The sequence below is a fragment of the Schistocerca americana genome, chromosome 8 (genome assembly GCF_021461395.2).
Source record: "Schistocerca americana isolate TAMUIC-IGC-003095 chromosome 8, iqSchAmer2.1, whole genome shotgun sequence".
Taxonomy (NCBI): Eukaryota; Metazoa; Arthropoda; class Insecta; order Orthoptera; family Acrididae; genus Schistocerca; species Schistocerca americana.
In genome coordinates this window covers 282471351-282494244 of record NC_060126.1, presented here as the reverse complement: position 1 = coordinate 282494244, position 22894 = coordinate 282471351, and the positions used below count along the sequence as shown (strand labels likewise).

Here is a 22894-nt window from a genome sequence, read left to right as displayed (position 1 = left end):
CTTTTGCTGGACCTGTAGACTCCTTACATTAAACCCAATCGCACTGTGTAACTCTACATATCGAAGGAAGCAATCTGTTAGAGTACAGAAAGAACTGATGTATTCTGGAAAAATTTTAACAGTTCGCCAGTCACAGCCACGTTTTGTCATAGTGCATCATATAAGACTTATCCCAAACTGCCACCACCATAAAGCAGCCGCCCCCCCCCCCCCCCCCCCAACAGATTATTATATTCAGATCAGCTTCTACGTTGTTTTTGCTCGAGATCACTATGTCAGTGGTACTTGAATGACTAGAATAAGATAGTCAGTATCTACACTGCAGTAACATATCTACTAGGTTCAGACACAACATCCACAAAATACTGCCTCCCTCAAACTAAGAATAATGGAAATTTCATAGTACACACATCAACAAAAGTTTTGCATCACCCTGACATATCGTCCAGATCTGGTGTTACTGCGACAGTTCATGAGCCGATTGGAAAGTTATCCCACACGTCGCTCGTAAACATAAACACAGTTACTATGAGTGCTCCCTACGGGTAGAACGCTGCACTTGAACAGATTACAGCATTTCTAATGAAAGTAAAGTACCAGCAGGGACGCATTATGCATCCATCATTCCACGAAGCACGATCGCGACCGTTGATGTTTTCCGCATAATAACGTTACGCGAAGAAGGCTTATCAACAAAGGAAGTTGCTCGACGTGATCGTCAGAGACAAGGACATGTAGTGCGGACACGGAATCGGTTCCAACCGACAGGTGGTGTTGAAGTCTTACTCACCACAAGCCATCAGCATTCAGTAGGTGTACAGGACGATTGATATCTACGATTTTGATTCAAAGAATTACTGGACTGAGTTGTCAGCATTCAATTTGACTTTAGAAGAGACTGCAAGACGTCTTCTATTGCATCAAACTGTTAGAAGACGAACGCAAGTTGCGGAGCTCCATTCAAAAAGAACTTGGCGAGCCCCACGTCGTGTACTATAACATCAGGGACTCCGTTACAGATGGGCAAGAAATTACGAAGAATGGCGGTTCCAGGATTGGCATCTGGTGTTGCTTACGGTCGAAAATGTTCAAATGTGTGAGAATTCCTGAGGGACCAAGCTGCTGAGGTCATCGGTCCCTAGACTTACACACTACTTAACCTGACTTAACGCTAATGACAACTCTCACACCCATACCCGAGGGAGGACTCGAACCTCCGGCGGGAGGGGCTGCACGATTAGTTAGGTTAGGTTAGGCTTGACATGGCGCCTATAACCGCGCGGCCACTCCGCGCGGCTTGCTTACGGTCGAAATTCGGGTCTGCTTGCGCTCTGATAATCGTGACAGCGTGTTTGGCGGCAAACCGGTGATGCCGAACGCCTGGAGCACTGTATCCCACATGTGAAAAATTGTGTTGGCGGAGAGATGTTCCCAGATGGCATTACATGAGGCCACCGTAAACCTCTCATAATTGTTGAGGGTAATATTTCTTTTTCCGGATTGTGATTTTCACTCTGCAGCGGAGTGTGCGCTGATATGAAACTTCCTGGCAGATTAAGACTGTGTGCCAGACCGAGACTCGTAATCGGGGCCTTTGCCTTTCGCGGACAAGTACTCTACCGTCTGACCTACCCAAGCACGACTCACGCCCCGTCCTCACAGCTTTACTTCTGCCAGTATCTCGTCTCCTACCTTCCAAAATTCACAGAAGGTCTTCTACGAACCTAGCGGAATTAGTACTCCCAGAAGAAAGAATATTGCGGAGGCATGGGTTGGCCACGGCCTGGGGGATGTTTCAAGAATGAGATTTTCACTCTGCAGCGGAGTGTGCGCTGGTGTGTAAAATGGTTCAAATGTCTCTGAGCACTATGGGACTTAACTTCTGAGGTCATCAGTCCCATAGAACTTAGAACTACTTAAACCTAACTAACCTAAGGACATCACACACATCCATGCCCGAGGCAGGATTCGAACCTGCGACCGTAGCGGTCTCGCGGTTCCAAACTGTAGCGCTTAGAACCGCTCGGCCACTCCGGCCGGCCGCTGATGTGTAACTTCCTGGTAGATTAAATTTGTGTGCCAGACCGAGACTCGAACTGGGGACCTTTAATACTTCTGTTGTACGACACATGGACGATATTCTACAACCAATAGTTAGACACCGTTGCCACCATTTTAGTGATAATTTCATGTTGAGTTATGTTATTTCGGGTGCTCAAGGCGCTGTCTTCGCGAACATTTGATGATGTTAGCCATTTCATACCATGACAGGTTGAGGCATGCGTCCTAGCAGGTTGACGTTCCACCGTAAATTATCAACAACTTCACATTAGAAATAGACGATCTTATCATTACATAAATGTTTATATTTTTGATTTGGTGATCTGGACACGTTGCGAACAAACACATACGCATTACTGAGAGCAAATTTTTGTTTTGTGTGCCATGAATTTCGGATGAAAGAGTAGATGCAAACTTTTGTTGATTTGTGTAGCTGCGTTCATGTATAAGGTAATGCAGCTCATAGAAAATCAGGATTAAATGGTGAACAACCAGGTGAAACATCCAAAAAACAATTTTCACCTTTTCCATAGCCAAACTTTTGTTGATGTGTGTAGATGCGTTCATGTATAAGGTAATGCAGCTCATAGAAAATCAGGATTAAATGGTGAACAACCAGGTGAAACATCCAAAAAACAATTTTCACCTTTTCCATAATCTCTTTAACTAAAATGTAAGTACTTTCAAACATAACATCAACGATTCCTAGTAAATTCGATTGCTAGCATTCACAAAAGTCAAACAGTAAGAGGACGGCAACAAAGGAGTTATGTAGTCGTTAGATCACTGCGGCAGTGGAAAATCAGATCCATTTGTTAACAACTTGCTAGTAAGCCTTCTAAGCAACTATTCTATAAATAACCACCAGATATGTATGAAAATGGAAAAGAAAGCACGGCAAGACCCATTTACAGCATGGAAAGTTTCGTCTGCCTCTTCGACCATGGGTCCAGCAGTAAACTAAGTACAAACAAAATTAAATAGTGCGGGCTCATAAAGCTGTTGTCGGTTTCTGTCTAATTCGCCACTATGTAAAGTACTTCATTCTCTTCGCAAAACAATGCTACATTAGCTCGAATGTCTAGCTACAGAACTGATCGGCTCGTTAACAAAAAGAAGAGTGAAATTAATCAAGTAAAGCATCATTCTTCGTTTCAGAAATTTCATAAAATTTAGCTATGCACTCAAGAATGATCACCCATGATTTTCAGCCGTCTTTGAAAACTGCTGAAGTCATGGTTTATGTATTAGGATATTTACCGTAACCCGTTAAGATTGCCTTTTTGGTGTTTTTTTCGTTAATGTACACCGTCTTTACGAGTAACCACTCGTCTTCAGATGTTTACACATTTTACAGTAGTTATTTGTTGAAAATAACCAACAACACAAACAAATGGGACTGATTACGGTGTTTAGAGTAATAACTACAATCTGTGTTTCACGGTACCGGTAATGAATCATAACTTTAAACATAAAATGCTTGTAGTTGTGTGTCACACTTGATGTCAGTACTTCACGCTCTACATGCAAAAGCTTCGGGCGGTATTTATATAGATTCATTCGAAGGATGTAGTACAGATTATCCTACGTCAGGTAAAACTCTCTTGAGGGTAATTGTTCTTCAGCAATGATATGAGACAAAGTAAATCCTTTTTTCACATTTATTTATGTGACCAAACGTACAACAGTTTGCAGTAGAATGTTACAGAACTTTATAGGCAGTGCGTAACTGTTAGTCTAGTTATCTTTTACAACTGTATTTAATACACTTTATACTTAGGGAACAAAAGGATACCTATGTTCTTCGTTAAGTAAGAGTATTATGGATGAAGGCATCGGAAAATTATATCCCTCATTTTTATTATATTTAGAGTGCCTTTAACTGTCTTTCAAGCAATGGCTACTACACTATGTTATTGTTCAGTAATTAGCATTTCGTGGCTATGAACGATTTTTTTTTTTGAAGTTTTCTCTGCGTTTGTGCTTCGGCGTGGTGCATAGAGCTGATAGGAAACAAATCTTTTATTCTATGCAGAAAAAATTTACACCAATGCTGACAGTGAAGAAAAAAGCAGGCGTTTGCCGTGCGGAGACTGTTATATGAACTGCAAAACTGCAACGCACTTCTAACAAGGCTGATAGTCACTGTGAGCGAGATACTGTGTGTGTGTGTGTGTGTGTGTGTGTGTGTGAGAGAGAGAGAGAGAGAGAGAGAGAGAGAGAGAGAATGAGAGAAAGAGGTGGGGGGAAGAGACGGAGAACCTACGTGTGACGCTTCAGGTAGTTCAACGCCCCGCCACGAGATGTCGCTACCTGTACCGTTCGGCTCGTGCAGTATGCTGAACGCAGGATGACACAATTTACACTTTATCAGCATCGAAATTTGATTTCCAGCACCGTAGTAAGCAAAGACATTAATCTCGAAGATTTGTACAACAGCATTTCATGACCGTTATTGCGTGTGCTTTGAAGATCTTCGTTGTACTCTTGAAGATGAAGTAGGTTACTGGGGATTACCTAACAGCGATAACGTAATAACGAAGAAGTAGATGTATTTGCTTCAGGGTAGGTTATAAACATTTGTTTTTATAGACCAACTATAGACTACAGAATGGAGTAAGCTCTCATTATGAGAGATATAACGACGAAGTGAGTAATGTGAAAAGTTTTTATTAGCATTTACAAGATCATCGCAAGCAGCTGGCAGCAGACATGATTCTCCTTGTTCTGTGTTGAGCGTGTCCGTCGTCGGTTGTGTCGGCCGATAAATGGAGTCGCTGCCGTACCGGCGAGCGTCGTCGTCGGCGCAGTGGGGTTCTGCCTTACCGGCGCCTCCTGCCCGGGCGGGGTTCGGGCGTCGACGGCAGCGTCGCCAGGTAGTCGAGGGCGCGCTGGATCGCTGGGGGGATGGGAGGGGGCGTGGGGAAGTGGGCGCCCTGGGGCACAAAGCCGTTCTCGTCGTCGGCCTGGTACTGCACGGAGTATGGCGTCCCGTCGGGCCCCGTGTACGAGAACGAGCCCTGGGCGACGATGAAGTCACCCTCGTCCGGCTTGGACCCCTTCTTCAGTGTGCCTGTCTCGTCAGCTTTGATGCCATTGCCGGTCTCGTAACTGGAAAGCAAAAATAGTGGAAAAAAATTATCTCATAAGCTTAGAAACCACCATATGAAGTCAAGTGCTATTTTTATTACAAAGAAGGTAACAAATAAATAGCACGCAAATTGACATGAAAGAAGTAAACTAAAAATATGGAAAGGAAGGTTTTTAGCGTCCTACAGTGTTAGAACGATAGCGAGAACTGTTATAGTATTGCGCAGCAAATCTGCCATCCAGCCGACACCTGTGTTCAGGACACACCTAAGCATTTCTGAAGCTATTTGCTAAAACATAAATGGTTTCGGGTGGATGAAAATTTAGCCCTGCTCCTCCGAGTATGATCTTAATTGTCAACCTGTGTGCGAACTCGCCCGGAACGAAGATCGAGGTGGCACCCGCACAAGAAAGACACGGGTGTGCAAACAACATAATTCAGGAACATTAGTATTGTTAACTAAAAGGTAACTCGAGATGTACTTTTCTGTGCCACTGACTGGTTCAATAACGGACTGTCGCTGTAGATATGGGTATCGTGCTAAACTAGCAAGACTCTGAGAGCAGATGAATGTTCTCAGCTTACAAATCAGTACGCCGAACTGATCGTTGACCTGTAGCTACAGACAATAATTTTGGAATTCGGGGTTAGCAGATTTGTGACTATAAGGAAACTTGAATAGTGAGATAGAGGAATATTTGGAAGTCTCTGTATAGAATTGGAACAGAAAGTCGTTAAAAAATGAGGGATTTGTTTAGGTGTAAATTGAAGAACGAACTTATGCTGAAAAAGTTCTTGGAAGTTAGGAATCAGCTGGTCAACTGTGAAATAAAGTGTGCGATGTAGTTAAATACGTAGGGAAGATCGGTAGAATAATTTGTGGAGGCAGATTGTGACTGTAATGCCCATCAGGGATACTTAATTCTTAATATTCATGAGTGACGGAAGGAAAGTCATAAAATGAGTCGAAGTACTGATGATGATTGAAAAATAGCTGGAAAAGTAAGAAAAGGAAAATGATAAGATGTTTCAGTGCTTTAATCATTAGTGCAAGGGTTATTGGTGAAAAGCTTTGGATTCAGAGACATAGCTCAACGTTTGTATTAATGTAGACCACGAACGACATTAATGGATTCAAGGATAAACTTTTCTTTTATAACATCAAATCCTGTAGTGGACGGGGCGTTCAGAGGTTAAATTCATCTTACCTATCTGCGCTACAGTAATGAACGGCATCTTGTTCCTTCTTAATATCATCGTGTTCCATGCACCATTGTCCTAATTAAATATAAGACTCCTTTCGACTTCTAATCCCTTAGAGACATACATCATGTGGGCGGCAAATACCCCATAGCCGCTCTACGCCTATTCTGTTTAGTTAGACAACTAATCGATTAAATACTGCAGATGTGCTGAATCAGAATGGAAAGAAAGAGCCTTGATGGTACAGTTTAACCAAAAGTGGAATGGACTGATAGGACACATTCTGTAGTGTCAAGGTATACTTAACCTTTCCATAGCTGATGGGCCGTTTATGTCCTACCAAAGCAATATGTATTTTTAGTTTTGAGTATTGGGACAACTATATCACATATCTGTAGAGAGCTAACGTCTAGCGAGTGCCTTTCGGAATTCGGAGTAAAATTCCCAGGACCGTTGGATTGATACATATAGAAGATTTCCGAAAATTACTGCAACTAGTGGCTTTTTGTGATTCTTCAGTTTTTATTTACCACGACCGAGTCTGAAGGTACTGTCAGCGTACTTACTTCCACTGGTAACTGCCATCCGGGTTGCGGACCTCGTTCTGACTGATGATGGGGATCACTTTGTCTGGAGGCGCCTGAGCGACAACGACTGTCACCACCGCACACAACCACAGGATACACTGGAAAAGAAGGAGAAGTGAAACACATTAACAATAAATCTTAATCACATGCCTAAGTAACTTCCTATGGTTTACTGTGAAAGGTATGCCTTCCCCCATCTGCATCCCTCAAGACACATCACCCTCAAACTGCCTTGCATTATTTGAAAAAAAAAAAAAAAAGGAGAAGTTGCAGTTCATCGGACCACACTGAACCTCTACATCAGTAATGGTCCATTTTCTTTTTTGTTTTGCCCGTGAGAGACGAGGAGCTTTGTGTGTCGCTGTAAGCAATGGCCTTTTGTGAGGTCCGCGACTTCAAATGGCCAGTGCATGCGGGTCCTTTCGCAATGTTCGCTCGTAAAATGTTTGAGATGGATTTCTGTTCTTTATCAGTAGCAATTTCTATCGATTTTGTAACCAACTATCATGACCAAAGCGGGCACATAGTCTCGGATCCGGTCTTCAGCTCGTGAGCTAGTGGCTAGCGTTGCTGCCTCTGAATCATGGGTTCCCAGGTTCGATTCCAAGTTGGTAGGGTATTTCCCCTGCCCGGGCGCTGAGTGTTTGTGGTATCATTTGTGAAAGTGGCTAGACTGGACTGTGTAAAGATTGGGACTTTGTACGGGCGCTGATGACCGCGCAGTTGAGCGTTCCACAAACCAAACATAATTGTCTCTGATCCCTCTCGACTATGGAATTTTTACGACCAGTATTCCATGTTACATGTTTCACGTTAAGTTACTGCGAGTATCATACTGTTCCATAAAGACACATTGGACTGTCTGCGTTGATAAACCACAAATCTAGCACATTATACGTGGAGTGGGCATGGGTTCGTCCAGATACGATTGCTCCCCTCTGCAAGACTGTCACGCTTACACGTCGCCCGATTTTATAGCGCTGATACATGACAGAGCCAAGCACTTCTTTCGATGACGTTGTCAGCGGTGAAGGGTCACGTCACTACCTGGTGGCAGGTCTGCAGCATCAACATCGCTGCAAAGCGACCTTTGTGTTCTTTTAAGGCGGTGATCGTTAGTTATTCTTGTGACAGAAAGCCGATATTCACCAGGAAATGTGATGTTTCTTAACAGAGGTTAGCAATACGTGTTTGTATAGAATATTTTGTTGTGTCAACTAAACGAAACATTATTTAACCCTATTTCACAAATTTTAGAATTACTCTACGACCTAGGTTTCGGGTTATAAGACTATTTTCTGGTACATAACTGAACTGAAAGATGAGAGCCAAAAATCTTTTTAAATCTAACGAGTCTCAAATTAAACTGAAAATGTTTTGTGTGTCGACAGATTTCACAAATTACAGATGGGTTTACAGGATCATCTACCAATAGTCTCGCCGTCGACATGTTGGTCCAATTGGGAGGTCAATATGCACTCGGCTCAGAGAATATCATAGAACTTGGAGATTAAAAAAAAAAAAAAAAAAAAAAACAGACTTAGCCTTTCCGAACATTTCATAAATGAAAACCACAAATACACCACAGATATACAAGTCCGACATATAGAAGGTAAGGGTGCAAAGTTCACTCAGAAATTTTAGAATTTAAGTAACAGGTATGTGTGTCCCCATATTTATTAGGGAATACACAAACTCAATTCAATTATTCACTCTTTCTCCGTAGTCCGTTATTGGATTTTCTTAGATCACTTCCTAGAGTAAATCTAGTATTTTAATAGGTAACATCAGCTTCATTATTTTTGTCAAAGAGAACCAGTTTCGTCATATTCATTGTATTACAGAAAAATGTCTAGCAGACAATGTCCACTGATGCAGAAGGCTAATTTAACTAGAGTGCACTGTGCGGATGTCAATGACTGCTCGCAAAGTCTCGAACTGTTGAAAGTGTTACGCTAGATGTAGCAAGAACGTAATCTCAAATCAACGTCAGCGAAAGGTCTTCTGTGCGAATCTTTTCTCCAAATTCTTGTGACCAGTGATTTAAATGTTACATTATTTCTTATATGATCAATTTTTGGAAGTAGACGAGGAAATAATGCAAAATTTTGAGCAATACAGTCATTGAGAAAGACCAGTAACTACTTATGTGTCTCATTGATTATGATGCTATCAGGTTATCACAAGTAGACACATCTTGTTTAATAGCTTGCTGAACACGTTTCGTTCTAAGATCACACTGACTGTTGGACTTTAAGTACAGCACCTTATATAACATGTTTATCACTTGTAAAAAACATTAAGGGTATCCCTTTACCCTTTTTATTTTGAAATGATTCCAAACAGCTTTATTTGAAGATCATTATTTACGATCTGTTAGTGTTTACAAGTGGAAAGTGACGCGTGACTGAAAGTGTGCTCGGGGTGGAGTAAACATGTACCACACCAGAAAGGCGCCCATACAGAAAAAAAACGTTGTTCAAACGTAGACGTCGAAGAAAGGTGATGATAGGGAAATTTGCATTGCGATCTTACAGTAGGCTACGTTACAAAATGGTTCAAATGGCTCTGAGCACTATAGGACTTAACTTCTGTGGTCATCAGTCTCCTAGAACTACTTAAACCTAACTAATCTAAGGACATCACACACATCCATGCCCGAGGCAGGATTCAAATCTGCGACTGTAGTGGTCGCGCGGTTCCAGACTGTAGCGCCTAGAACCGCTCGGCCACCCCGGCCGGCGGGTGCATTAGAGCTTACAAGGAAACGATACGTTCAAGCTTAGAGAGATGCAATGGTGTTCGTTCCAGTACGGCCAAGTTGTTCCGCCAGTGAGGAGTCGTATGATGGGTAGTAAATGGAAGAAAGGTGTGAGAACTGAAGTTCGAAAGTATTCACCGTAGGTTATTGAGGATAGTGTGCGATGGAGGGCTGAGAAGATTGGCACAAAAGACAAGTAACTAGTGAAAGTCTTCAAACAAGTCGAAAAATTAACGAGACAAATGGTGGGAACATAATTGTGGTAGAGACGAAAGAAAATTATCGAGGCTGAAAAGACAAGAGCAGCTGTTGAAGTTTAAATGATATAGTAATACCGAGTACAGTTAGCTCTCCAGTGAGACTGGCTAAAAAGGGAAGTGAAAGCGAAGAAAAGCGAATTTTGAGAAAATTTATTGAGGATTCTGTGGACTGCCATTTACTGAGGATGCTGTGGACGAATGCAGAGCCACAGACAGTAACGGCGAACCGTGTGAAACAAGTCGAAAGACTAGCGAGTCAAAAACGATAAAAAATCGAAGTTATAAAAGAAGCAGAGGGAAATTTTCCGCTAATAATCTCCGCTGATGGGAAGTGGTGTTACGTGGTCGGCTCGGCAGGGGAAGCACGTGCGTCCTTGAGCCGACGGCTGGTGTCAAGGCCTGCGTCCTTTTCTTCGCATCCCGCGCTGCCTGCTGCGTCTGTTTTGCAAGCCAGCACCAGCTCCGGCCGCTGGGTGCACCGGCGCCGCGGCGGCCGTCTGACGTGACTTGACGTGAAGCGACGCGAGGCGAAGCGAGCTGCACCGGACTGACCTTGGCGGCCCCACTGCGTCGTCCAGAATAGCAAACACCGCGGGAGGGCGACGTGTGACAACAAACATGTGCGCAGATTAGCGTCTAGCGCTGACCGCGTCGCGTGTGAAATCTTCCACGAAGCTAGTGGCGTGTCTGTGACAGAAGAGCGATCTGTGACACTTCATTGTCCTCTGAGGAGAATGGCATCACTGAACTACCAAAAGCTCTCATGTACATTTATTCGCAGATGATTAGTTTCTCACTGAATAACCCAGGGTAGGTTCCGTAATGTAAAAATACGCTATCTGAGAAGTGCGTTAAACCTTTTCCTTTATGACGGATTGGTGACGCCACTTTCAAAGAGCTGTCTGATCGTCGGCGGAGGAATGGCATGTATACTTTCTCAAGACCCATAACCCGAGAAAGAAGGGATACTGAACGCTGGGGTCTAGACTGAAGTAGAACCATCCCAAAGGTGGTCATTAGGTAGAGGTCGGGACTCGGCAAAGGCCAGTCCATTTTAGGAATATTTTTGTGGACGAACCATTGCCCCACAGCTGACGGAACAGCTGTTCCTCCACTGTACTCAGTAGACACGGTTGTAACGAGTTTTCAGAGCTTTCTGCGTTTATTGTTTTCTTAAGCGTAATGTGGGGACTATACCATAACGCCACCTGCTCCGTACTTTGTTGTTGGCACTACGCATGATGTCAGGTAATGTTCTCTAGACATTCACTATACCCGAGCCGCGCGGCATTAGCCGAGCGGTGTAGGGCGGTGCAGTCATAGACTGTGCGGCTGGTCCCGGCGGAGGTTCGAATCCACCCTCGGGCATGGGTGTGTGTGTTTGTCCTTAGGATAATTTGGGTTAAGTAGTATGTAAGCTTAGGGACTGATGACCTTAGCAGTTAAGGTAAGTCCCATAAGATTTCACACACATTTCAATATTTTTGAACACTACACCCTAACCGGTCCATCCCATTGCCACTCCATATCACTTGTTTCCAGTCAGTCAGTATCCAGCGACGTTCACGTGATGTAACCTCAAGCGTCGCTGGTTATTGACTACAGAAATATACGGGGTATCAGGACCTAGTCGACCGCTGTGCCGCTTTCTTTGTTACTGAAACCGCGCCATCATTGCGCTAGCTGGACTGGTGGTAGCAATCTTGGACTCACGAGTGATTCCTCTTGCTGGTTTCGTACGGTACTTTTACAGCCAACCTCCCCAGTGCTTGACGGTCCCTGTCCATCAATACATATCGTCCGGCTGGTCTTCCTCTCCTCCCGAAGAGGCCTTGAAGGTCAAACGGCACCGACCGGCTGCCGTGTCACCCTCAGCCCATAGGCGGCACTGGATGAGGATATGGAGGGGCATGTGGTCAGCACACCGCTCTCCCGGCCGTATGCCACTTTCCGAGACCGGAGCCGCTACTTCTCAATCAAGCAGCTCCTCAGTTGGCCTCACAAGGGCTGAGTGCACCCCGCTTCCCAATAGCGCTCGGCAGACTGGATGGTCACCCATCCAAGTGATAGCCCAGCCCGACAGCTCTTGACTGCGGTGATCTGACGGGAACTGGCAAGGCCGTGGGCTCCGGCTGGTCTTGGTTTGTCTGTATTTGTTCTTTCGCGTTTCCACATCCCAAACAGTCGAGTTATTAGGTTGGGATAGCTATTAAATATTGTTTACATCTATATAGAAGATCCGCAAGCTACCGTACGGTGCATGACAGAGGGTACCTTGTACCACTACTAGACTTTCCCTTTCTTGTTCCACTCGCAAATAGAGCGAGGGAAAAACGACCATCTATATGCCCCCGTAAGAGTCCTAATTTCTCGTATCTTAACTTTGTGGTCCTTATGCGCATATGTGATGGCAGCAGCGGATTCATTCGACATTCAGCAGCAAGTGCTGGTTCTCTAAGTTTTCTCAATACTGTTCTTCTAAGAGGTCGTGGCCTCCCCTCCAAGGATTCCCATTTAAGTTCCCGAAGCGTCTCTGTAGCACTTACCAGTTGTTCGAACCTACCTAACAGCCTGCCTCCGAATTGCTTCGATGTCTTCCTTCAATCTGACCTGGCACGGATCCCAAACACTCGAACAGTATTCAGGAATAGGTCGCACAAACGTCCTATAAGGGATCTCCTTTACAGATCAACCACACTGCGCTCTTCCTACCACAGTCCTCACATGCTCATTCCATCTCATATCGCTTTGCGACTCTACGCGCAGATATTGAAACAACGTTTCTGTACGAAGCACTAAAGTACTAACGGCGTATCCAAACATTACAGGTTTGTTTTTCCTACTCATCCTCATTTAACTTACATTTTCCCACCTTTAGAGTTAGCTGTCATTCACCCCACCGACTACAAATTTTGTCTAAGTCATCTTGTATCTTCCTACATTAACTCAACCTCGACACCTTGCGGTACGAAAAAAATGGTTCAAATGGCTCTGAGCACTATGCGACTTAACTTCTGAGGTCATCAGTCGCCTAGAACTTAGAACTAAGTAAACCGAACTAATGTAAGAACATCACACACATCCATGCCCGAGGCAGGATTCGAACCTGCGACCGTAGCGGTCGCTCGGCTCCAGTCTGTAGAGCCTAGAACCCTTGCGGTACACCACAGCATCATCAGCAAACAACCGCATATTGCTGCCCACCCCATAAGCGGAATCATTTATTTATATAGAAAACAACAACGGTCCTACCAACTTCCCTGGAGCACTCCTGGCGATACCCTTGTCTCTGATGAATATTCGCTGTCGAGGACAACATACTGGGATCTATTACTTAAGAAGACTTCGAGCCACTCACGTATCTGTGAACTTATGCCATAGGCTCTCACCTTCTTTAACAGACTGCAGTGAGGCACCATAACAAATGTTTTCCGGGAACCTACAAATGCGGAATCTGCCTGTTGCCCGCCATCCATAGTTCGCATTACATCATGTGAGAAAGGTCAAAATCAGTTTAACAGGTGCGATGCTTTCTAAGACCATGCTGATTCGCGGGCATAAACTTCTCAGTCTCAAGGAAGTTTCATATATTCGAACTGAGAATAGGTACAAGGATTCCGCAGCAACCGAAGTGAGGAATATTGGTCTGTATACGTTATTAGTACCAACTTAAATTGCATTTCATACCATATTTTACTGTCGGAATAGAATTAGAAACACCAGTTTCAAGAATTTAACGCTCTAACCCCCCCCCCCTCACCCTTAACTCACAATGCTCCTTCTGTGTTGCCTTAAGCAGATGTATGTATAATTACAGCAATTAAAATGCACTACCGGAGATAGGTGATGCAGTGGTGTTGTCCAGACTATCAGAAAGTACTTAAGCACCCTAAACTTACTTCCTTGTTTTCTAAAACACTACGGCGGATAATGCTCTGAGTGACTGCCAGATTCGAGTATGGTATCGAACTTCCTTGAATTACATTCTTTGCATACACGCAGCAGTTGATCTCTGCAGCAGGTGACACGGTGTTTGAATGAATGACCAAGGGTTTTTTAATGTGTTATCCCTCTGTAATGTAGAGAAGAGAAATGAAAGAAAACAGATAGATCGCGAACTTTCTCGACACCTTCGGAATACGCCAGTAGCACGTGAGTATTATCTGAATCTTAGGTAAGTGCCAAAAATATGATCAAGAAATGCAAGACGCAGAAAACTGTGCGAATCAAGTGTTCTAAAGATTAAGCTAAAAGAAAAATTTAGATGATTATCAACAGATATAGTTGTTATTAGAAAAACATAAATACGTTAAGTCGTAAGCATTACGGTGAAGACTTAAATTTTCACTATTGACTCTCAACACATATATGCTAAAACTATTTCCTGGAGTTCGAAATATACTGAAAACAGAACCAAAAGTATTTAGACGTGTGAACGGGTGGAGTGCCCATCAGAAGATGCTATTCTAATTCTTCATTAGCTTTCTTAAATTGTTAACAGCTCGGATAAATAATGCTTCGGTCAATTTGATCCTCCATTCTCTTATAGGTAACTTACTGCCCCGTCTACAGATCCGAAACATTATTACTCTGCTTGCTGCAATACGCTTGACACTAATTGAAACGTCATTAACTGCTCCCGGAATGAACTCATCACAGTGTACTTTCACTTCGGACTAATGTTTGTGATCATCTTTTGATCTCCATCAGATATTTCAAGTATAGTTTATTCCAGGTTATTTCACAGTAAACGTGTATTACCACAACCGGATTGATCCATTTATAGGTGGTTTTTCGCTAGCTTCACCATTATCTCTGCTTACGTAGCTGCGCCTGTCGTTGCAGCTGACTTAATCAGTCAACTGATGGCAAATTTTTTTTAGTTGTTACGCCATGTCACATTCCCCTTCAAACCTCTTCAATACTCAACATTTGGGTCTCATCAGAAGCACGTAGCCTAACGACTTATAAAATTTTACCATCTACGACAACGGCCATGACAGCCTGCAGACATACAGCGTGTTTCAAATTTCTTGCATTAATCTTCTAGGGAGTGATAAATCGCATCCTGTGGAAAAAATTTTGTTGTAGACGAAATGTTGGCTGATGCTTCCCGGTGACGCAGGCGTACTACTGTATTGGTTATGACTCAGAGCCGGGAGGGTACAGGCTATCGGCAGCGTGCGAGTATAATGTGTGTTGCCTGTAACCCAGTCATTTTGCTATTACAGTATGAATAGTTACTAGGATCATCTTCAGATCAAAGTAATTTCGGCAGCAATTCACCTTGTATGCATCGGAACTACACATCAGAATTCTGATTCTGACACGTATTTCCGACGCAGACGCAATACATTACTGCTGAAGCTACATTGATCTGAAGATGATGATCCAGGGAGATCGATACTAGTTATAGTGTAAAAATATACAACTGAGACTGGAAAATAAGCGACCTATGAGGTTCTTAAATATCAACAGAGTTGCTCAATTGTCTCGCGACGAATACATCGACTTTAGTGGAAAATGGAACTGACTGGCTCTGGAGGACCAAATGGCCACATGCGAGTAGCGTCCGATAGATCATGCGGAATCCTATCGCCAGGTGACGTACCTAGTGTCAGGAAATTGGTTTTAGTATGAAATTAGTATCCACGTGAATTGTATAGCCGGTAATTTGGACATTTTTGACAAGACCAGTGGCTGTGCCTCATCACTGTGGTCTCCGTGACGATATCTTCCAACAAGTTAACGGCTGACCGCGTACTGCCCGTGCTGCCCTGACCTACCTCGACAAAGAGGGTGCTTGACTGTTGGCATAGGTAGTACGCTCTGCAGGTCTTAGAGATTGAAAATATCTGGTTATAGGTCGTCGTCTCACTGGTACGCCACCGTTTATCAGCCATCGTTACTGATGAGTTCTGGAGGAAAGATGAAGCTTGATCGGATGACGTAAAAGCATCTATCATCCAAACTCAATTCGACTATGTACCCAGCGAGATTAGGGCCATTGTTACTCCCAGAGGTGGCGGCTCTGGGTATTAAATTTTTCACTCTGCACACCCAAACCTCACCTACAAAATTTAACCAAACGTTCTTCCTTCGGTGGTGTATATTTATTATAAGTACTACACTGTTAAAAGAACGTTCCATTTTCCACCTTAACCCCATTATGCCCTAGTCTCTTATACACTAGAACATGTTAAACGCCACAGGAGTATCATTCCATTTTCATTGTATTACGACCGGTTTCGTTCATAGGACATCTTCAGGTTACTGAACTGTGAAAAAGTAATGATACTTGTATCATGACTTTGGCACTGCTCGGCAACCTGAAGATGTTCTACGAACGAAATTGGTAGTAACACAATTACTGTGAAATAATACAGATGAGGGGGATTTCATTAATCATTACCATTATTTCACAATATAAGCTGATTTTGTCGGTGTGCAATTTTCGAATGCTTGCTCTTAGCCTCTTAATTAGACAGTCTTCCTGTACAGAATGCAGAACCACAGCTGTGACCGTAAAATTAGGATATGAATAAGCACTTGAAAACTGCGCATCGATAAAATCAGCTGGTCTTGGGAAATAAGTGAATGGATCGTATTGCAGCTAAGGTGGGAAACGGAATTTTCTTTTAATAAATCTGTGGCTGTGACAGTTGGTATGAAATTCTTTAGTAATGCTACATTATTTGCTATGTTTGTAGGTACTTTAATGGCCAACATTGCATTATGGAAGTGCATAGTACGAATACAAATTACTCATTACTGTACTCTCCACAATATACCTTGAAGGAACACAGCATTGTCTTCACTTTACTTTATTCCAATTACCACTCCATGTGCTTCTTGTTCAACAGCGGTGAAGCCAGCACCGGCCTATGGTAACTAGATCCCTTTGTAATAGACTAAGGTGAGTTAGCACAGCTTTGCTTAAAGCAGGGATCTAGGTACCGCAACAAAGCCACCGCCTCCAACTTGTAGCGTAGCAGTGGTAACCCTTAAAAGGACCGACACCGCAGGGGAGTTAGTGACACACACGTGAGGTCGACTGAAGTGACCTCACATTTGTCACTGGCTGGTGGAGAGAGGGTACACCTGCGGACGGCAGGGAAAGTGCGAGGCTTAACTCGTGCGATGGCATCAACAGTTAACGGCGGTGCTGTCCATGCAATTGTGACATTGCGCTTCATAGTGTACGCTGTTTCTCTTTTCTACGCGTTTCGCCACCGTTGACAAAAAGGTTCGAAAGGTTCGTAGACACGCTTGTACGGCGCACAGCGCAGTTCCGACCGGTTTGTTTTTGGCAGTGAAGAGTCCTCTCTTGCCCTATGCCTACTCAAAATTGCCTAAACTATGGAAAACTTCAGATTTATGAGAAAACGGTTGGTATCTTCTAGCTTTAATCTCTTTTCCTTTTTGACCAACCTGCTGGTTCCAATGGTCGCCCAGAGTGACTGGTAGAGTATCCAGCCGAGCAAACTTGCAGCAGCGATACATGTGCCGCAGTTGTAAGACATTGGACATCCGAGAGGACAGGGATCAAATGTGCATCCGGCCACCCACATTTTGGTTTACCGTGGTTTCCGTAGTGTTTAACTGAAGTGATGGGTTTATTGAAAATAGCACTGTCAGTCTCCTTCCCCATCTTTCCCCAATCCAAGTCCGTCTCTCGAGAGAGCATTGGCGACAGGACATAATAATAAATTCTCTTCCCTCTTTTTTAACTTCCAACATCTGTCGAAAATGACAAGGTCAGACATCTAAATGCTGTGCATTATCAGTCCGACTCCACGCAGGAAAACTAATCTATTCCTCGAACCGTGCGGTTAAAGGCGCTGCAGTCTGGAACCGCGCTGCTGCTACGGTCGCAGGTTCGAATCCTGCCTCGGGCATGGATGTTTGTGATGTCCTTAGGTTAGTTAGGTTTAATTAGTTCTAAGTTCTAGGGGACTAATGACCTCAGCAGTTGAGTCCCATAGTGCTCAGAGCCATTTGATCCATTTATTCCTCGAATGGTTAAATGAGTCTTCTCGTAAGCTTAACGATGTACCTCCTACACACGAGTGTGTCAAATACTACTTTCAATTTAAGTATTTGTCTCATCACCATCGCAGCTCTTGTAACTTTCCTCGATTATTCGTTCATAAATGTGTTTCTTTCCAGTACTTTCCCCCAAGAGGAAATACTGAAGTACCAAATCACCGCTTATCAACGAATGTATACTCATATGGAGTGTTGTTGTTGTGGTCTTTAGTCCGATGACTTGTTTTGATGCAAGCCTCATCATATTCGAATAACTACTGCATCCTATATCCCTATGAACCTGCTAGGTGTTTCCATCTCTTGGGCTCCCTCTACAATTTTATCCCCTCCCCCCTACAGTTCCTTTCAGTACTAAGTAGGTGATCCCTGATGTCTCAGAATGTATCCTATCAACGAACCCATCTTTTAGTCGAGATATGTCAAAAATTTCTTTTCTCTCAAATCCTAATCAGCACCTCCACATTGGTTACGCGATCTGCCACCTCTTCAGAAACCACAAGTCTGCCTGGCCTCTCAACCATATGTGGCATTAAATGAAACTTGAAACTAGACTGATTGTCTCTTGCTAGGGAGGACGCGGAAAGTTGTCTTACATACAGAGTTATTGACAGACGTAGAAGAAATTTTAGACTGTCCCCAGGTAAGTATGGAGCGTCCTTTCTGTTCATGCGGCACATTGATGAGATGACAATCAATATTGACAGTAACCTCAGACTCTCCACAAGTGATGCAATTATCTTTACTCAAGTTCAGGGTGAAAATGGTTACATAAGTACTGTCATACCTTCATAACATTTCAAAGTAGTGGAAAGGATGGCAGATTGCTTTAAATGTTTAGAAACGTAATACTGTGCACTTTTCAAAACGAAAATAGTATTCTGAGCCTGCAGTGTCAAAGGGCCACGAATGGACTGAACACTTACAAATACCTCGGAGTTAATGTTTGTGGTAACATGGAATTGCATGATGACAGACCATGATGACAGATGACGGTTTGAGGATCCATGTCACGAATCGCGCTGCTCCTCCCGCCAGGGGTTCGATTCCTCCCTCGGTCATGGATGTGTGTGTTGTCCTTAGCGTAAATTAGTGTAAGTAGTGTGCTAGTTTAGGGACCGATGCCCTCAGCAGTTTGGCCCCTTTGGAATTCACACACACAACAGCGGAGAATGTTTGTAAACAACGCGAGCGACTCATCCTAGATTATTTTTCAGATGTGTCCAACAGACGCTAAATAGTTCCAACAGGGGACATTGAATGTAACAGAAAAGGAACAGCACGAATGGGGAAAGATTTATTTCCCCTTCGTCCCGCTGAGAGCAACAGCAAAGCATAAAATTCGCAGACGCTTCAAGACTTACGAAAACAAACCAGCGAAAACCTTCTTGTAAAGCTTTAAGAACCAGTATTTAGTGAGAAATAGGCGATGTGGCAAACCCTCCTACCATCCTACGTATCGTTCCAGTAGGGACCACGAAGTCAAGATTAAGTTTATTACCGCGCGCAAAAGGGCTCTGAAGTCATCATTCTGCCTGTGATCCGTACGTGAATGGGAGGGGAAATATCTATAGTACTTAGTTCAATGTGAAGAGCCCAATGTTATTCACTTCCTAGTGGTGTCCAGGGTATGGATGTGGAAGTAGATGTTATTCCTCAGTTTACATTGACCTTGTTAGGCTCTAGAGAGAGAATCACTCTTCGCCTTATCGAACACACCACCTTAAAGCCATTTAGAAATATCGGGAAAGCTGTGTGATTTGAAACTCCCGACTGCCGATTTTGCATCGGCATCAATGAACTGAGTAATAACAAAAAACGCCTTTCATCAGTTTAACGTAAATCTCACTTGATAGCTTCTGACGCACACTTCCGAGATGCTGTAATTGGCAGAGAAAGCTCAGAGTGACTCATACGTGATCGCCTCCGCGGCGAGTGGACGTCTACTTGTTAAGAGCTATAAGCCTCTCTTAACTATGTGACGAAGAAAAGTGAAGATACAAACGTGAAGTCAGGGACACAAGCGTCGCTGTAGGTAGAGTATGGCCCTTCCATTTAATGCGGTACTAGAACCCGACTGAAAGCGGGTACTTCGTCCAGGTTGGCTCCTAGCGCTATTCTGACAGCGGGTTGAGTGGACGAGTTTGGGACAAGGAAAAATCTCCGCCCTCCATCGGGGATTGAACCAGGGACCTCCGTGGTCAGAATCTGTACTCGCTAGGTCTCCACGGTCAGTAGCAAAAAGCAATGTATAAAACTAAAAATAAAAAGAAGTAATCCGACCACAGCATATGCAGAATACTGATTGGGGAGTAAGATACAAGGATATTTTCTATTCGAGTACTACTAGTACTATTAGTAAGTCTGTAATTCTTCTGTTTTTAACAGCCTCTAGAATGTCATCTTTAAGTAAACCAATCTTCAAATGAAGAGAGTGAGCATCCACAATGCCTTCAAGGCATTGTCACTTTGTACTTAATAACTACTTGTCTCCCATCTATCCGGGGAATGTGTCCCTGCATTCCCGATCTCTGTCTGCAGGATTCTCTTATACCGAGACATAGAATTTAATGTTGAATTAGAACAACGTTGTAAGCTCGAACTTTTAATGTATATGAGGCAGACGAAGATATAATTCTAAGCAAGAAGAAGTACCCTAGTATCAAACATAGGCCTTGAGAAATAAATTTCGGAGAATGAATTTCTCGATGACAGCACTCAAAGGAAATGAATGACGAACTGCGTAAAAAAAACGAAGAATTAATGGACTAAGTTAAGAAATGTGGAGATTCTCCACAGAATCTGAATGGAATATGTGGAAATCAGTGATGGAAAAGAAGGGGCACGTGTTAAGATATTGGAGAATAATTTTCATGGTACTGAAAGGAGCGGTCAACGGCCAAAACTGTAGGAGAACAGAGATATTCGAGTACATCCAACATATCGTCAAGTACTTTGGGTGCAAACGTCATACTGTGACGAAGTGGTTGGCACAGGACAGAAAATCGTGGCGAGGCGCATCAAGTCAGCCAAAAGACTCACGAAAAGAAAGCATTGTCGCAAATACATTAGGAGCAGTCGCGATAGAAATCTCGGCTTTCGGAGTTTTCTGTGTCACACAGCTGTTAGAGTTACCGGCAAAGAATAGCTGTTAACTGGACATAAAAGTCGTTTGAGGTAGGCAAAGAGAAGGTACCGGACGATCAGTGAAGCATGTTTTGTTCGCAGTGCTCTTTCAACTCAGGTATCCAAGCATACCAGTGAACTTAGTCTCAAATTGCCTCTACGTACTCACAAGAAGTAGCAGAAATTCCTCGTGTAGGGCCTACCTAACTCCATGATTCAAATGGCTCTGAGCACCATGGGACTAATCATCTACGGTCATCAGTTCCCTAGAACTTAGAACTACTTAAACCTAACTAACCTAAGGACATCACACAACATCCAGTCATTACGAGGCAGAGAAAATCGCTGACCCCGCCGGGAATCGAACCCGGGAACCCGGGCGCGGGAAGCGAGAACGCTACCACACGACCACGAGCTGCGAACCCTAACTCCATGACTGCTGGCACTGTAGTCGCCGCAGGTCCTCTGTTACAATGCTACAAATAGTATAACTGAGTGTGTAGAACGAAGAATACTCATAGAGAGTCGATGCTTAAATAACTACGACTGAAGTTTACTGTAACTTTCCGCTGTCTTGGAATCTAACAATAGTCCTGGAACTGAGGGAAAATACCAAAAACAAAAAAAAAAAAACAAAAACATAAAACCTTGTACATGAGAATTACCATTAGCGCCAGACAGAAAGCGCTCGGCGGACTTACCGACTTCATGGCACCCGTAATCCTACACTTGTGCTCAGCAGGGAGGCACTGGGGGAGCGCATGCAGTGTCGGCGCACTGCGGCCACTATATATACGGAACCACGCACCAGGGACCGCGGACGGTGCGAGAGGGGGCTGCAGAGGGGTCGTGGTTGCGTCACTGTGATGGCCCCGATCCACCGGCCGACAAAAGAGAGACGCCGCTACCGGGCACTTAGCGGGAGGGACGCACGCAGGGAAACGCGTCGCCCAGGCGACGACGCCACCCCCACTCGCCGCGCCGCCTCCCTACCACCGGGCGTCCCGCGGCTCCTAGACCGCGGTCGCACATATCAGTCCTAGGCAACGAGTAGTAAATCTGTTTTCGCTAGCAATAAGGCGACAACACCGGAGGGGAATAAAAAAAGCCACTGACGGACAAGAGTAAACAGACGCAAAAGTGGGCAATCGTAAGCTTCTAGTGGGGACGGTAGAAGGATAGCACATAGTGCAGTATCATTGCCGAGGATGAGCAGTGGTAGAGCTGCAGAAATAGACGCCACAGATATGTAGGAGAGGGAATAGCGCAGCGAAGGCGGCGGTTTCATAGGTAATCGAGGATGCATGATAATGAGTTAGTGTGTGCCGTACTGTTGTGAGAGGCAGCGCTAGAGGCTAGAGGCTAGCTGAGGGGCCCTTGCCTAGCCTCGGGTCGGCAATTACCACGTGCCTCTCGGGGCACGAGCTCTGTTGCAGTCGCAGGCGGCGCTCGGAAGACGCCGTCAGCTCTTCCAGAGACTCCGTGGGCGGCGGCCGACGATTCGTGACTCGGGTACCAGATCGCAAAGCTTTTGGCACCGGCATTTTTGCCGTCGAGACCTACCCATACAGCGTGGCTGGACCCGCTGACTACGTCTGACTTTGTCGGACCTGACGGCTTTTCCATAACTGTTTTGCGGCAGTAGTGGTTTGTGGTAAAATCTTTGGTGGTCACCGAAGTATCAGATTACATATGCGGGTAACAGTCTATTGAAGCAGACGTCAGTAGTGGAGCGTCGTTTGTCTCACAACTTGGCCGA

At 44.2% G+C, this 22894-nt stretch overlaps 1 protein-coding gene across 1 annotated transcript; it reads right to left on the bottom strand.

Moving 5' to 3' along the window:
* Positions 1-4715: 4715 nt before the first annotated feature.
* On the bottom strand, positions 4716-21988 carry LOC124544972 (endocuticle structural glycoprotein SgAbd-4). Its single transcript, XM_047123719.1, has 3 exons — positions 21837-21988; positions 6922-7040; positions 4716-5172 (listed from the first exon to the last, which is right to left on the bottom strand). Exons 1-3 carry the CDS (start codon positions 21843-21845, stop codon positions 4884-4886), a joined length of 417 nt encoding a protein of 138 aa, XP_046979675.1. The 5' UTR covers positions 21846-21988; the 3' UTR covers positions 4716-4883.
* Positions 21989-22894: the final 906 nt, after the last annotated feature.